At 39.9% G+C, this 17177-nt stretch overlaps 2 protein-coding genes across 3 annotated transcripts; one reads left to right on the forward strand and one right to left on the reverse strand.

Moving 5' to 3' along the window:
- Positions 1-2162: 2162 nt before the first annotated feature.
- Positions 2163-5437, forward strand: LOC124282434. Its single transcript, XM_046718419.1, has 2 exons — positions 2163-2412; positions 4154-5437. Exons 1-2 carry the CDS (start codon positions 2237-2239, stop codon positions 5211-5213), a joined length of 1236 nt encoding a protein of 411 aa, XP_046574375.1. The 5' UTR covers positions 2163-2236; the 3' UTR covers positions 5214-5437.
- Positions 5438-10742: 5305 nt separating this feature from the next.
- LOC124282437 lies at positions 10743-15411 on the reverse strand. Of its 2 annotated transcripts, XM_046718422.1 has the most exons (4): positions 15189-15411; positions 14393-14520; positions 13215-13437; positions 10743-10922 (listed from the first exon to the last, which is right to left on the reverse strand). In XM_046718422.1, the coding sequence occupies exons 2-4, from the start codon at positions 14453-14455 to the stop codon at positions 10780-10782; spliced, it is 429 nt and encodes a 142-aa protein (XP_046574378.1). In that variant the 5' UTR covers positions 14456-14520; positions 15189-15411; the 3' UTR covers positions 10743-10779. The 2 variants fall into 2 exon arrangements, with proteins under 2 accessions (XP_046574378.1, XP_046574377.1); XM_046718421.1 differs by lacking the exons at positions 14393-14520; positions 15189-15411 and having other exon boundaries at positions 13215-13619.
- Positions 15412-17177: the final 1766 nt, after the last annotated feature.

Consider the following 17177-nt stretch of genomic DNA (forward strand, 5'->3'; position numbering starts at 1 on the left):
GATTCTCCACATGGGTACAATGTGTGAAACCCATTTCTGGTGTATCCCGCAGTGATATTGCTGAAACATTGCTAAAACGGCATAAAACTAAACTCACTCACTCCAAGTTCATAGCTGATAATATTGCATTACCGGCTGTTGGGTACAAATACCAAAATTCAGTGATACGAGGGATTTTAGAACGCTTCAAATGCATTGTTGTCGTTTCGGCGGGTTCTGCTCAACAACGCGATGTCACTTTCACCAGGGATAATCTTATATACTCTCCCTGCTATATAGTTTCCCTGCTTTCACATAGACTTACGTAGTTTTACGAATCATCGACGAACAAGGACGATGACTGTTAAGATACAGGTCATTTTTTTTCAATGAGTGAGTGAGTTTGGTTTGGCCTTGCTTTGTTTAGTACTTTCAGTTCTTTCTCGTCTTGGCGCATTCAATATTTTGGGAAATGAATTTTAAGACTAATACATTCCTATCAGTAGAGGGGCAGTAGCCTGGTGGTTAAAGCCTTCGCTCGTCAGGCCAAAGACCCGGGTTCGATTCCCTACATGGGCACAATGTGTAAAGCCCATTTCTGGTGTCTTTCGCTGTGATATTGTTCACTCACTCTTATCAGTAGAGACCAAGCTCTCTCATTTATACTAGATTAACCCCAGTAAAATGAAAACACACATACATTTAAATAAAAAAGTGAAAAAAAAAGTGAAAAAAAGCGTACATTGATAACCTACAAATGCACATGGGTATAACAAAAAGAAAAAGAAAACTCAGATGTTTAATAAATGTTGTATATTTCTTGTAAAACAGAAACTATATATGTGTCGAATTCCGAAAGGAAACTTGGTATACAAGGAGTTTTTTCGGAAAGCAACAGGTCAAAAGGGCCAAAGGACAAAAGGGCCAAAACTGAAAAAGTCAACAGGACCAAGGGGAAGTCAAAAGGGCCATATAGCTTAAAGTCAAAAGGGCCAAACTAAAACATCTCAGAGCGTCTCAGTATTGCTTATTTAAAACATCTCAGAGTGTCCCAGTCTTGCTTATTTAAAACATCTCAGAGTGTCTCAGTGTTGCTTATTTAAAACATCTCAGAGAGTCTCAGTGTTGCTTATTTAAAACATCTCAGAGTGTCTCAGTATTGCTTATTTAAAACATCTCAGAGTGTCTCAGTGTTGCTTATTTAAAACATCTCAGAGTGTCTCAGTGTTGCTTATTTAAAACATCTCAGAGCGTCTCAGTATTGCTTATTTAAAACATCTCAGAGTGTCTCAGTGTTGCTTATTTAAAACATCTCAGAGTGGTTAAGTGTTTATTTTATGAATATAGTCAACCATACAATTGTTTATTTAATGATTACAACTCAGTATCATTGTCAGTTCAGACAGAATGCTATATAAGACGAACAGTTCAAACACAATTCAAATTGGTAACCATGCCTCTAAAGTGGTCGCTTGTGACAAGACAGAAGACTGACTGACTGAGTTTGGTTTTACGCCGCTTTTAGCAATATTCCAGCAACATCACGGCGGGGACAAGACAGAAGAACCAACATGCCCTTGAGTGTGACCGTTGTCAGTGATGGACCCATCGTAGCTGTGACGCTAGTCTGTCGTATAGACCCTGAAGCAAATATATCCCCAAAATCCCGCACAAGTCTAGAAAATGTGGCAGGTCTAGATTTCCTCAGCTTCTGAAAATGAAGAAAGTCTCAGGGCTCTTTTTCATTATATTTTATATTTTTTTACTATGAACTTTTTTCAGTAAAATATGTTCATTTCAGAGACTAGTTGTTAGTCTACTGTGACGCAAACATGACCAGAGAGGAATACGTCCGTCTTTGCGACAGCGGGGAGGAATTTCACTTTCTCTGCCATGTTTGCTCTGAGCCCGAGTAGATTGCTGAAACTGTTAATATTCTGTTATGGGAATCGATTCCAAATATCTGTTATGGGAATCGATTCCACATATAATAAAACATTTGGAATATATCACAGTTTGTATGTTCTTATTTGAATTTTATCTATGACCCTTTTGACTTTTTCAGTTTTGGCCATTTTGACAACAACCCTTTCGGAAACACATTAAGATTGCGAAAACGTTTCAATGTCATCATGGGTCACTGTGTTCTTGGCGAGTAAGCAATATGCAACAACAACTCGCTTCCAATATCCGACGCACAGAGTAGAAATAGTATACGCTTTCCTCGCATGTATCACAGTGCAAGACAGTCTTTTCAATGTTGAGGCCCATGCTGAGGTTATCAGGCATAACCTGGCTTAGCCAATGCATAACCAGTGCTGTTGTAACATACGTCGTCCGGGTTATCTATAGAACACACAGGACAGACCGGCTTCGGCGTCACAGATCAAGAGGGACTCGGAGCCAGAGCACCATGGATGAACGGTCACAACCGTAAGTCGGGACACAACTTGTTAATACATTTATAAAGATGAGTTGCTTCATACTTAGGTCATGCAGGTTATAGATGTTTCTTTCACATTTGTTAATTTGGTAGAGTATGGAAGACCTACGCGCCATGGTTTGATTGACTTTGTCGATAAATCAATGCATGCTTAAATTTGTATTCCTGCTCCACGAAAGTCAGTCGTTTGTAATCATGGTTATAATACACAGAGAATGGAGTAACTCCCTTTAATGATTTTTCCTGATTGTTTTGTGCATCATAATGCTTATACTATGAATATATATATATATAATCTCAATCCATGAATATGTTTGTGGGTTTAAAAGTTAAATTACATTAGTGGTTTGGGTTATTCATCACATCTCGCTCTCATTTCTCGAGATTCTACAGAAATACTGTTAAGAGTGGCCTGAAGTCCACGTCACTCATATATTTTGTCACGTTTCACATGTTCTGTCTTCAGGTTAGAATATCCTAATTAACTTGTGCAAATATATATTCATTACAAATCTGTTACTTTTATTGACCCATTACGTGTGTGGTGCCCTCCAACCTACAATGGTCTTACGTATATAACGAGTGCGATTTCATTTGTAATATTTCTAGTTTGTGAACGGTTAGAATGTGTAACATTACTTCTATCTTAGGAAAAGCTCAACCCTAACAAGGTCAAACAACCACTAGTTCTGGTCGCTACATACGTATACTCGCCGTGGAAATAAGATCCGACAAGAGACGATAAGCTATCCATGAATGGTACTGTCACCCAATAGAAGCATGTCGTAGGCCATTGCGAAACAATGAGAACAATGTGTGTGTAGTATATCCTTGGTACATCTCCCTATCCCCGACATTCATCAACAGATGTCCCTTCCACACACATAAGAACATGTACGAGAACACGTTTTACGGATAACGACTTCTTTTCTATTCTGTATCACTCCAATGCATAGTCACGGGTCAGGGCTTTCATAACTGTGTTTATGGACATTTGTTCTAAAACAGAGAGATGATAGAAACATGAAATGGCACAAAAAGACGTATTTATCGCAGTAATGTCGGTGTGTTCGAGGAAATACATGGCGTGAGGTGGAAGTGGTTGACTTTGGAATGACAATCAACGAGTTAAATAATTTTTTCTGCCCTGGAAATTTCGGGGTTAAGACAAGTATTATTTTCGGCTACCAATTCGTTCAGAAGCAATAAAGAGGAAGATAACTTGGCTGAAATAGAAACAGACTTTGTACTATTCTGTATGCAGGAAATCCAGTAATTAACGTACCTGCGTGTGTGAATGAGATGATTATGTGTGTACTTACACTGCGTCTTCAGCGACCCATGCTTGTCATAAGAAGCGACTGACGGGATCGGGGGGTCAGGCTCACTGACTGGGCTGACACATGTCATCGGTTCCATTTGCGTAGATTGATGCTCATGCTGTTGATCACTGGATTATCTGGTCCAGACTTGATTATTTACAGACCGCCACCACATAACTGGAATATTGCTGAGTGCGGCGTTAAACAACAAACTCACCCACACTGCAGACATACGAGGCAGTCAAGTAACATCTTTGAGAGGCATTTAGAAAGTGGAGTACTAAGGAAGGATAAGAGTGTATGGATGTGACAATCAAGTGGCAGACTACTCAAACAATAGCATGTTCACTGATTACTTTAATATATTGCAGTGGCCCACATGATTTTATGAAATATCTATGTTTTTCAGACTATCGGCCCGGCTGGTTATGCCGCTAGCGGATTTGTCCAACTCCACACTACTGACTGTGTCTGTGATGTCACCAGCATACCCCGTCCCTGAACACTACATCATCCTGGCTATCGGTCACATCCTTCTGACACTGTGGATCTGCTTCTCCAACATCTCCACCATCATCACCATCGGGATGGACTCTCATCTCAGGACAGTCCCCAAGAACCTGCTCATCATCAACTCAGCAGCAACAGAACTCATCGTCGGCCTCTTCTGTTGTCCGTTGTATACAGACAGTCTTCTCCACGGAACTTGGAGGAACTCCCGAGGAGCTTGCATCACCTATGAGCTTGTATTCTACATCCAAGTCTGCATTTCCGTCTTGTCAGTCCTCGTCATTAATGTCGAGCGATTCTACTATCTCTTGTCTCCCCGTATGATGGATGGTTCTGGGAAGGGTATCCTCACCTCAGTTCTCATCCTTCTTCCTTGGGTTATTGGCGTAAGTCTTGTAACTCCAATGTACTCTGAAGGAATCGCCATGAACAACCTCCAGACTACAGACGCTGGGCACTGTGTCATTCTCTGGAAATGGAAATTCCAGATAGTCACCTGCTTTGCCAGTTTCTTTGCCCCTTCATTTCTGGTGATATCAGTGATGACAACAGTCGTCATTGTCTACGTCATCTTTGGGATTCTGGCCAAGAGAGGAAACAGGGAAGTGGACACTGTGGAGAAGCCTTGCAGAGAGTCTCTACACACGGTCCTTCTGGCCAGTTTTGTGTGTGTGGGTATGCTGTTCCCAGTCTTCTTCTGTCTCCTGATGTACCTGTTCTGCAACCCCAACAACTCGTCCTGTATCAGGTCGGACACTGTGTGGGGGATCACCATGTATCTTGCGATGATCAAATCTGGGGCGATGCCTCTAGTGTGGCTTGTTTCAACTGATATCCGTCATGCAGTGTTATCAATGTGGAACAGGAACAGGTGTACACCCAGACAGACCTTGCAGAGATCCTACAGCTATTCATTATCACTTGCTTCATCTTCACCAAACACAGTTACTAGCTTCTAAACCTTGGATCACAAATGTCACGACAGACTTCTAGTCATGGATGGAAGTCAGATGAACTTGTTTACATTAGGTGATTAGATACAGATACACCTGCCATAATATACTGCTATTTTCATGACTATAAAGGAAAATGGAGGTACAAGTTTCTAATATTGTGAGAATGCATGTCATATGAGATTTTTATCATTCACTTTGTCTTTTTGAAAGAATAAACCTGAAGATGAATAGAAATAAGTTTAATCTTGTTTCTTTGAGTATTAGGTCAAGCGATTTACTGGAAGAGCTGTGAAGATAAGAATTTACTTTATTCACTGGCATATAGTGAGTGAGTGAGTTTAGTTTTACGCCGCACTCAGCAATATTCCAGCTATATGGCTTCAGTCTGCAAATTATCGAGTCTGGACCAGACAATCCAGTGATCAACAGCATGTACATCGATCTACGCTAATGGGAACCGATGACATGTGTCAACCAAGCCAGCGAGCCTGATCCCGTTAGTTGCCCCTTACGACAAGCATGGGTTACTGAAGGTTCATTCTAACCCGGACCTTCACGGGTCCACTGGCATATAATATGAAAACTTGGCATCAGTGACTCATTGCTGTCAATCCTTCAGAACTTTAACATCAGACGGAAAACAGTCCTACATTTAAATAATTAAGACACTGTTTCCCTCAAACTATTGAGTGTTCTTCTTTTCATAGTTTTCAACGGAATTGCAGAATTGTGACTATAAAGAAGTACCGTAATAAGAGCAAATACGTGCCAAGGCTCTGTAGCTCACCCTGATATAATGAGAATGTCATGACCTGTAAGAGGACAACATCCAATTAGTATAGACGGATTTTCCAATATGCATGAATATTCTGGACTATAAGATCTAAAAATAGCCTCATGTCAACATTGATGAAAATCAGATTAAAGTCTGTCATCACTGTTGTTTCCATACCTTACACAGACTTGAATTTGCTTTGGTCTCATTGCTCCAAAAGTTGAGAATAATTATACAATGCTTCAACAGGTCATCAAGCAGGTTATTGTGTTAGCTGACTTGACATTCAGTCAGGTGAACCATACAGACAAAAGTCCTTGTCAAGTCAGTCTACCAATGTAATGCCCTCATCAGCATGGACACTTGAATAAAGAGAAACAATCACATATAAAGACAATATTTCATTTATTCAACAGCAATACAAAATGTCAATAGCAGCAAAAATGTATTTCTGCCCAGTTCTACATCTTTCAGAACATACTGACCGAGGACTAGTTCCCATCCTTAGTTTACAGAAAAGCAGTCTTCACATATTAATTTCTAAATATTCACTGTAGATGTTCATATATATTGTTGAGGCCATTTCTTATCATATTCCATAAAAAGATTTACATTTTACATACTCTGTGTTTTCGCATTGTCTGTGTTTCTTGAAACATTTAAAGAGTGTTAATGTAATATGTCAGCATAGTGCTTCCACAGGACACAACATGGGCAGTTATGATCATACACATATTGAGTATAGGGTTCCGCAAGGAGTGGGTGAGTGAGTATGGTTTTACCCCGCTTTTAGCAATATTTCAGCAATATCACGGTGGGGGACACCAGAAATGGGCTTCACACATTGTACCCAGGTGGGGAAATGAACCCGGGTCTTTGGTGTGACGAGCGAATGCTTTAACCACTGAGCTACCTGACCGCCCCTATTCTGCAAGGATGTTGTAGAGAATTCATCAGTGTTTGTAAAACAAGCCAGTTACTTGTAATATTGCCATAGCCATGTTCGAAATCAACAATGTATTGAAACAGAAACGTTGGAAGACAGCTTTGTTGCTACCCACTTGTTCAGTGGGTGAGTGGCGTAGTGAGTCAGCAAGTGAGTGAGGGAATGAGTGAGTGGTTGTGAAGGGATATTAGTGTGGTGGAGAGACTAAAGCTTACTCTCTGAATATATATATATATATAAATTTGATAGTAACAAATAAACCCATTTAAATTGAAAAGGAGCCCCAGTGAGATGGGAGATTCAGAACCTGACGGAATCTAGACTTGCTTCTTCTAGGGCTTTAGCATTGCAGGGAGGCTAGGCAGTAGGGGAAATAATGTGGTTCAGGGACTGTGAGACAGACTATGTGGCGGAGTGAGCAGCGAGTGAGTGAGGGAATGGGTGAGTGATTGTGCAGGGCTATAAGTGTGGTGGAGTGAGTGAGGGGAGGTTCAGCAGATGCATGGGTGAGTGATTGGGTGAGCATTGTGTAGTGCTTGAAAGAATATGTATTGTTTGCTGATCCTTGCAAATCTGCAGCACCAGGAAACAGCACCACCAAGAACACATTACAACCATATGAGGAATCAAACCCAGGTCTTCAACATGACAAGCAAACACCTTAACCACAAAACTACCCAATCAGCAAGGAACACAGAACAGTTAATGTACCAGTAAGTAACTGCCAGATGGAGTGTAATTAATCACAAACTGGTACATCATGATACAAGATACAATGCAAAGCAATACAAGCATATGTGAGTTGACACGTAAAGTTGTACTTGTACACATTCTGTTTGTATGTACAAGTGTCTTAAGCAATAGAAGTGACACTAACATACTGAATGACTTTTACTACTTTTCAGTAACTCTGATGAAAATGTTTATTTGCAATTTAAAGGCCAGACCAGTTTTATTTCTTGCTTTACAGATTGTTGTACTCAGAAAACCTAAAGGCAGGAGGGAACAAAATAAAAATAAATAAATACTAAAAGTACTTTACCTTTTGCAATTTATGAAGTGTATATGGGGCAAAACACAATCTAAAAAAAAACTTTTCTTGTAAATTTACATTTTTGACCAATAAAACATTAAGATTTTATTTTTGGAGTGGGGAAAATTAACTTTTATTTTTGTTCATGTTCTTTAAAAAGTACAACGGGCGGATCCGTAAAACAAGAAAACAACTGGTCTGGCCTTAATACCAAATATGAAACATATCTTTAAAGTTTTATCTGTACCTACCCTGATACTGATGTTATTAAAGAATGCTAAACTGGCCTAACACATTGCCATGTTATGCTATTACGGTACTAACTTACATTATCGATTTTGCAAAAGGACCAATGAACAAAACAGTCTGTCATGTTCAGTATTGCATTGAACAAAACATCAAATAGGCTTGTATGTAAGAAAAGAAGAAAATCCCAATATGGACCAAAATGATCTGTTTTTTCCATGTTATCTGTCAAGGGCACTTAGTTTGGAAGCCTAGATAAATCCCTGATAAATATCTTACTGAGATATCTATCACAATGAAGTGTATTGTTACATACCTAGCAACTACATCACCTTACATATAGATACTTTGGTAGCACTTGAATGTATGAAATTACAAAATAATGTACAAGAAAACAATAGATTCATGAATAAAAACACACACAAAAAAATACAGCAAAGATTCAAACAGTACTTAAATTTGCTCTGAAATATGGTAATGATTACTAAATAACAAAATGAAGTGAGTGAGTGAGTGAGTTGGGTTTACGCTGTATATGTTGGCAAATCAATAATCATGATCAGGGCATATCTGTAGTTTAAAACACATTGATCAGCTTCTGTCATGTCTCAGAATCAAAAGGCTACATTCTGGATGCAAAATGACAATAAATAAGGTGGGATGAGCCCAAGAAAGCAGGTATCGAGTGTTGGACGTCAATGCTGAGAGCCCCTTGGACTGAGAGTCCCTTGCTTGATCTCATGTTAACTTAACCACAAAGAAACTCTTTATTTTGCAGTGATATACATGATTTAATATATTTACATGAAAAAGCTGATACAAATTTGGATATTAAAAACTTTTGTCTGTGATTGCTGTTTACAATTTTTCTCAAAATCACTTTTGTAAAGGTGATGTGTTACATAAATTTATGTACTATTCCAGTTCTCTGTAGGGAGATATACTAGCATCTCTTCATGTTAACAGGTGAAGGGTAAACATTTGACAAGATCAAGTTAAGGCAAAACCAGTCTGCTACATGACAGGGTCTGCTGGTGCTGGTTGCTGTGTTGATGTTGGTGGTGCTGGTGCTCATGCTGGTGGTGTTGATATTACGGTTGCTGATGTTGGTTGGTTTGTTAGTGGTGTTGTTTTTAGCACTGTTGCTGTTGGAAACCAGGTTTTGTCTGGAGTTGATAATGGTCATTATTATATGACCGGTAGATTTCCGCCCTGCTGATTGGCCCACTTGGTCACATGACAGCTTTGACGCTAAGCGATGTCAACCTAGCCACGTCACGAGAGGTTGATATAACAATCCAAGAACCTCCTGTGGTTAAAAACAGATTTGGGATATTCTGTGTGTCACGCTAGATAAGGAAGCGATAGGCATCACTTCGTCCCTGTGACTGTGTTGGTTTAGAGTTACGTCCCATCTGTATCATAATGGCTGCACCTCTGGGTCATGTGCAACACCATCGGTGGTATGCTATGTGACAGAAGAACAGGTATTCAGTACTTTTGTCATATCATAAAACAACTGTTGACTTCAGTTCGGTTGATCCAAGATTTATCGATCTTGGTCATGTGATACTCACATCGGCTTCACCTCGGTGAATATCACATGTCCAAGGTCGATAAATCATTGGGTCAACCTGAATAGAAGTCAATAATTGTATAAGGTCAACTTGATGTTATTGATGGTGGTGTGGATGTTGTTTGACTTGTTGACAGTGTTGTTTTTAGCTCTGTTGCTGTTGGAAGAGTGACGTTGTTTGGAGTTGATAGTGGTCAAGCTTGACTTGATGTTTATGTAACTGATGGTGGTGTGGATGTTGATGGTGCTGATTGTGGGGTACTGATGTATTTGACTTCTTGACAGTGATGATTTTAGAATCTTTGCTGTTGGTAGCTAGGTGTTGTGTCTGATCGATGTTGGTTGTGTTCGTGTATTGTTTGACAACAGCCAGTCTGTTACACGCTACCCACTAGGGTTGTGCCAGCACTGGTAGACAGGTGTTGTGTGGGTGGAACGTTGGTTGTGTAGGTGTATGTTTAGTAAGTCGACCAGTCTGTTACACGCTACACGCCAGGGTTGTGCCGACACTGGTAGACAGGTGTTGTGTGGGTGGAACGTTAGTTGTGTAGGTGTATGTTTAGTAAGTCGACCAGTCTGTTACACACTACACGCCAGGGTTGAGGGTTGTGCGGCACTGGTAGGCAGGTGTTGTGTGGGGTGAACGTTGGTTGTGTAGGTGTATGTTTAGATAAGTCGACCAGTCTGTTACACACTACACGCCAGGGTTGTGCCAGCACTGGTAGACAGGTGTTGTGTGGGGTGAACGTTGGTTGTGTAGGTGTATGTTTAGATAAGTCAACCAGTCTGTTACACGCTACACGCCAGGGTTGTGCCGACACTGGTAGATAGGTGTTGTGTGGGGTGAACGTTGGTTGTGTAGGTGTATGTTTAGATAAGTCGACCAGTCTGTTACACGCTACACGCCAGGATTGTGCTGACACTGGTAGATAGGTGTTGTGTGGGGTGAACGTTGGTTGTGTAGGTGTATGTTTAGATAAGTCGACCAGTCTGTTACACGCTACACGCCAGGGCTGCGCTGGCACTGGTAGACAAGTGTTGTGTGGGGTCAACGTTGACACTGTTGACCACAACTCTCTGCACACAGCCTTGCATGCTGATTTGTGATACTTGTGTCTGGAAGGCTAGTCCTTGGACTGAAACAGCAATAACACATTACGATGTATATTAAATGGTTTTAACACACTATTCAGTCATGTTTTACAAAAACAATTCCTCAAGGTTTTAACACACTATTCTTTGATATATTTAAGAAATACAGTTCGCTCTACCACCATGTATAGTGTAATAAAGCAAATTTTCGCCCTGAACTATTATAGTTAAAGCACGAGGACACTGCCAATGTAAGTTTAGATCAGTACATCCAGTTCGCTCTACCACCATGTATAGTGTAATAAAGCACATTTTCGCCCTGAACTATTATAGTTAAAGCACGAGGACGCATGCGTCCGAGTGCTTTAATGTTGTAATAGTTCAGGGCGAAAGTGTGCTTTATTACACTATCCATGGTGGTAGAGCGAACTGTATTTCTTTTCTAAGATGCCAAATTTAATACTTTCGAATGATAATTACGATAAATCTAAGGCAGTGTCGGTGAGCTAAGTTAACATTCCTCGCACAGGGCTAACTGACGCGCTGTTCTATTGACGTGTCTCTACCCCTACGTTAAGACGAACGTTACGAGAAAAACAAATGATATACAGTTTGATGACGGTTTACGTTGGGGTTAAATATGTTCTCTAAATTATTTTAATTACATCTGTGATTGACATAAACCATGTGGGGCAATATGGACATTGCTTTTCTACTACCAATGTAAGTTTAGATCAGTACATCCAGATAAAGCTGACTAGTCATGTGACATTTCACGATTGCATTGTGGGAATCTAAACATTGCGAACGTTACCATGTCGCTGTAAAATTGTGAGTCAAACTGAGACATTTTATCCGTCGGAAAACACGAACGTAATGTTTCCACCAGTGATGTTAGCCGAGTGAAGCAGCTACAAACCAAGAAACAGGGTGCTACTTTGTAGTTTACTGTAGGAGGCTGTACGAGGCGATGACAACTGACATGCATCGTGATGTCGCTTACATTGTGATGTAATGCAAAAGTGTTCGATTACGAGGTAGCAGACTAGAATGGCGCAGTGACGCCAATACATTGTGATGTAATGCAAAAAGTGCACATTATCGTCTGATAAAGTACTGTCGGCGCCTTTGATCTTTCACCGAAGCATCTTAGAATACCAAACAATACGTAAAAGGTTTTATCAAACACTATCCTGTGATGTCTTATCAAACACTATCAGAGAACTGCCAACATATGACTGAAATATTGTCAATGTATCTTATATTTCTTCTCAATCACTGTTTGGAAAAGAATTCATGTCTCATCACTAATTATTCATGAATATTTAATTAGGCGCTACAAATGACCTTCTTACACATTGTTACTAGACACATTATAACACATCATTTCCTATAAGAGTTCTTAGACATCTCCTGTTATTACTGGACTTGACACAATCACACACTATTACTAGACATTGTATCACACACTATTACTAGACATTGTATCACACACTATTACTAGACATTGTATCACACACTATTACTAGACATTGTAACACACACTTTTACTAGACATTGTATCACACACTTTTACTAGACATTGTACCACACACTATTACTAGACATTGTACCACACACTATTACTAGACATTGTATCACAAAGTACTACTAGACATTGTACCACACACTATTACTAGACATTGTATCACAAAGTATTACTAGACATTGTATCACACACTATTACTAGACATTGTATCACACACTATTACTAGACATTGTACCACACACTATTACTAGACATTGTATCACAAAGTATTACTAGACATTGTACCACACACTATTACTAGACATTGTATCACAAAGTATTACTAGACATTGTATCACAAAGTATTACTAGACATGTTTTGTTTGTTTGTTGTTTAATGCAGCATTCAGCAATATTCCAGCTACTATATTCCAGTATATGGTGGCGGTCTGTAAATAATCGAATCTGGACCAGGCAATCTTGTGATCAACAGCATGAGCATCGCTCTACGCAACTGGGATACAATGACTTCTGTCAACTAAGCCAGCAAGCCTGACCAGCAAATCCCATTAGTCACCACTTACGACAAGCATGGGCTGCTGAAGATGAATTCTAACCTGGATCTTGGACCTCACACTAGACATGATATCACACAACATTACTTGACATGATATCACACAACATTACTTGACATGATATCACACAACATTACTTGACATGATATCACAGAATATTACTAGACATGATATCACAATATTACCAGACATTATATCACACAATATTACTAGACATGATATCACAGAATATTACTAGACAGTTTATCACATACCATGAAGTCCCCCGACTGCAGCTATTCCGTTTGCTATTGTTGGCATGGTGAAGCCAGCTGGGTAGGAGGACACCATGTTGGGGCTACTGTCCACCTGGATCTGCACCCCAGAGGCGGTCAGTTGGAAGAGGTATGTGTGGGGCTGACCATCACAGAAGTTGGTGAGGTCAGAACTGATCACAGTGAAGGCTGAGCCAGCATTTGACCCCACAGTGACTCTGATCTGAAATAGGTACAGGTACTGTACAGTACACAGGAAGATACTGAAGCGGATCCACATATTCCATGCAAACATTTGCAAAAGATTGTGTTTGGTGCTGACACACCCAGCATAATTTGGTTTCTGTGTTGTTTAACACTTCACTCAGCAATATTCCAGCTATATGGTGGCGGTCTGTAAATAATTGAGTCTGGACCAGACAATCCAGTGATCAACAGCATGAGCATCAATCTACACAAATGGGATACAATGACATGTGTCAACCAAGTCAGTGAGCCTGACCAACCAATCCTGTTAGTTGCCTCTTACGACAAGCATGGGTTACTGAAGACCAATTCTAACGCAGATCTTCACGGGTACAATCTACTGTGTGTAGGAGGGGTTTATAAGCCCGTTAATTGCCTCTTACAACAAGCATGGGTTACTGAAGATCAATTCTAAAATGGATCTTCACAGGTAGCATTATTTGGAACTGAATATCATGGCCCAAGAGTTACTGACAATGTACACTCTTTTGTATATACTCCTAGGCCAAATGTAGAGATAACATCATTATCAGGTAATATGATACACCAGGCCTTATCACCCATACTGCATATCCTGATACATTCTGTGTCTAGTTCCACATTGACAAGAATCTCTAGAGGGTGGGAGTTGTCATACCAATTACTGGATAACGCTTTCACTGCTGCGGAGAGATCCTAAAAGATAGGGACTTTTCTAACATTTGGCCTAGGACTGTATATATTTACTGTCCATCCCATCTTCTTGGACTGTGTTTGTTCCCAAATTAAATAATATGTATACCTAAGTGCAATAATAAGTGAGGGTATTCTGAGTTAAACAACTAATTTCCAGACCAGTTTATACATACATTTGTGTCACACACTAAAGAAGCCACAGTTTCATTGAGAATTAATCTCAGCCATATCTCACATGATGTTTCTGCAATCCTTACCCTGTATTCCATGGTATCTAGCGCCACAAAAAGGTTCTGGCCACCATAGATGTAGAAGAGCATGGCAGATGGCTGTATGTTTGTGACGGTCAGCTGGACGGTCAGTTGTCCTGATATTGTCTGTGAACCTGGTGGTTGGTAGAATCAGATATCTCACTAAACATAGCTCTGCATTACTTATGTTACAAGTCAGTTTTCTTTTCGGGCAATCAAGTAATGGTATCTAACTTGTCCGTGGGCTACTAGATAATTTCCACTTATTGTTTCAAACTGCAAATAAACTTGGATTTAATTTCACATCTGCTCAAAATGTAGCTATTAAATTTCGCAATGATAATAAAGTAGAGTTATCTTTCTTTGCTATTTATCACTTTTCAATAAATAGTGGGGTGGTGGGGTAGTCTAGTGGTTAAAGCGTTGGCTCGTCACGCCGAAGACCCGGGTTCGAATCCCCACATGGGTACAATGAGTGAAGCCCATTTCTGGTGTCCCCCGCCGTGATGGAGCTGGAATATTGCTAAAGCGTCATAAAACCAAACTCAGTCATTCAGTCAGTCAATAAATAGTCCAGTAAACACTAACATCAAATACCATATTGATTTATTCTTTCATAATTACATCATCATGATTATTTCATAAAATTAGGGCAAGTGGAAAATTAGTCAGGACAAGTTACTTCCTTTAAGTCACTTGCCCTGTGGCAAGTGACTTTTAAATTTTTTTTTTGATCCCTTGTCTAAATGTATGTATATGGATACAGCTACCATTATGGACACACTGTACCCAACTAACTCACCAATCTGGATGTATGACTTCACTCCGCTCAGGGAAACCCCATACGTAGCTTGCAGAGGGACGTCAAATACGTTGTTGACTGTTATTGCAGCATCAGTGTTTGTCTTCCTGAAAAGTTGACATGGAGTTTAAGAGCTGTTTTCATAATGGGTACTAAGCCGGAACCATAAAAGCATCAGAGGATCATAAGAGCCACAGCCAGATATCATATTTAATATTGGACAAACTTTTAATCTTTTGTTTTTATTCACCATTTGTTTTAGGTACAAAACCATGATATCAAATAACAGTCAAATATAACCATGCATATGTATACAGAGTTTGGCAAGCATATTATAACAAATGATATTGTAGGAAAATGGGTCGGTTGTACGTTAGTATCAATCAAACAATTGGTGACAATCAGACCAGAATCCAACAAATTTGGTAAAATTACAAGAAGAGAACTTTACTTATTTCATTTCTGATCATATCGAAGCTTGGTGTACAAGTATATATTTGAATTTTAAAAAGAGCAAAATTTGACAACTGTTATCAGGAGATTAAGGACATCGTTCCTTTTATCAGAGAATCCAAATATGTTTTTTTTCTTATCGATATTCAATGTGATATCTGTTTTTGTTCTTATTCAATTGGAAGATTGATTCCATATGTTTTTAGATTTTTGACAGTCGTAAAAGAGATGAATTCCACTTTCTGGTGCATTTTTACAAAATGAGCATAACTTACTCGCCACATACCCCATCTTAAACAAAAGTAGGTTTATTGACAAGATTCTATGCACTAAAGAACATTGGAACCATCTTAAATCTGAGTTTGTATGAGCTCGAAATATAATCTTTTGATAGGATTTCCATTCTTTTTCACTTATATCTGTTTCAAGTTCATCTTCACATTTCTTTTTATAGCTATACATAGCAGAGTCTGAAATTGGAATAAGTATATCATAATATGCCCTACGGCCTTTCTTAGTTTTAAAGATGTCTTGTATGTAATAGGGAATAAATGGTAATTCAAATTTTTCTCCAAATGGTATGTTGTATGTTTAATAACATTGTTTGACTGCTCTTACTAGGCTTGCATATTCAAAGAAGTTCGTTTTTAAGTAAACTCTGTCAAAAAAGAAACGCAACCCCTGTATTTTAGAGATTTTGATCTGAAGTTTTAGGATGACACGGCATTTTTATTATTTAAGACAGAAGTCTGAAATTTGGCAGAATAATAACCCAGATGGGCATGTTTAAAATTGTCATTTCAAAAGTCATCTCACAGACACCAGTTTGTCACCAGGGGGGCGTCTGTCTCAGTATCTCGTATGAGCACCACGCGCTGCAATCACTGCACGGCATCTCCTTGGACAAGAACGGATAAGACGCCGGATTCTTTCCTCGGGAATGGCTCTCCACTCCTCCTGCAGTGCAACGGCGAAGCTGTTGCAGCGCCTGTGGCGGCGGCTGACGCTGACGTATCGCGCCGATCCAGAGTATCCCACAGGTGTTCAATAGGGTTGAGGTCTGGTGATTTAGAGGGTCATGGCAAGACATTGACGCTTGGAATTCTGCAGAAAGTTCATTGTTGCACGCGGTAGTATGAGGCCGGGCGCTTGTCCCGTTGAAAAATCTGTGTCTGTTGGTCAATAATCGGGAGAAGGTGAAGCTCTAACACGTGGTTGATGTAACGTTGGGCTGTCAGGTTCCCTGGAACGATCACCAAGTCAGATTTCTGGTTGTATGAGATGGTTCCCCAAACCATGACGCTTTCTCCGCCAAATCTGTCCACCTGTCGGACGCAGATGGGCGCTAAACGCTTATGACGCCTCCTATACAGACGCTGTCTTCCGTCGTGACGCTGCAAAAGAAAACGCGATTCATCAGAAAACCAGATTCGCCTCCAGTTTTGTAAAGTCCGTATCCTTACGCTTGTTGCACCACCTGAGTCGCCGGGCGCCGATGTAGGGGCGTAGTACAGGTCCAACAACTGGTCTACAGGC

The sequence above is a fragment of the Haliotis rubra genome, unplaced genomic scaffold, assembly GCF_003918875.1.
Source record: "Haliotis rubra isolate DU_JTF1 unplaced genomic scaffold, ASM391887v1 Scf3, whole genome shotgun sequence".
Taxonomy (NCBI): Eukaryota; Metazoa; Mollusca; class Gastropoda; order Lepetellida; family Haliotidae; genus Haliotis; species Haliotis rubra.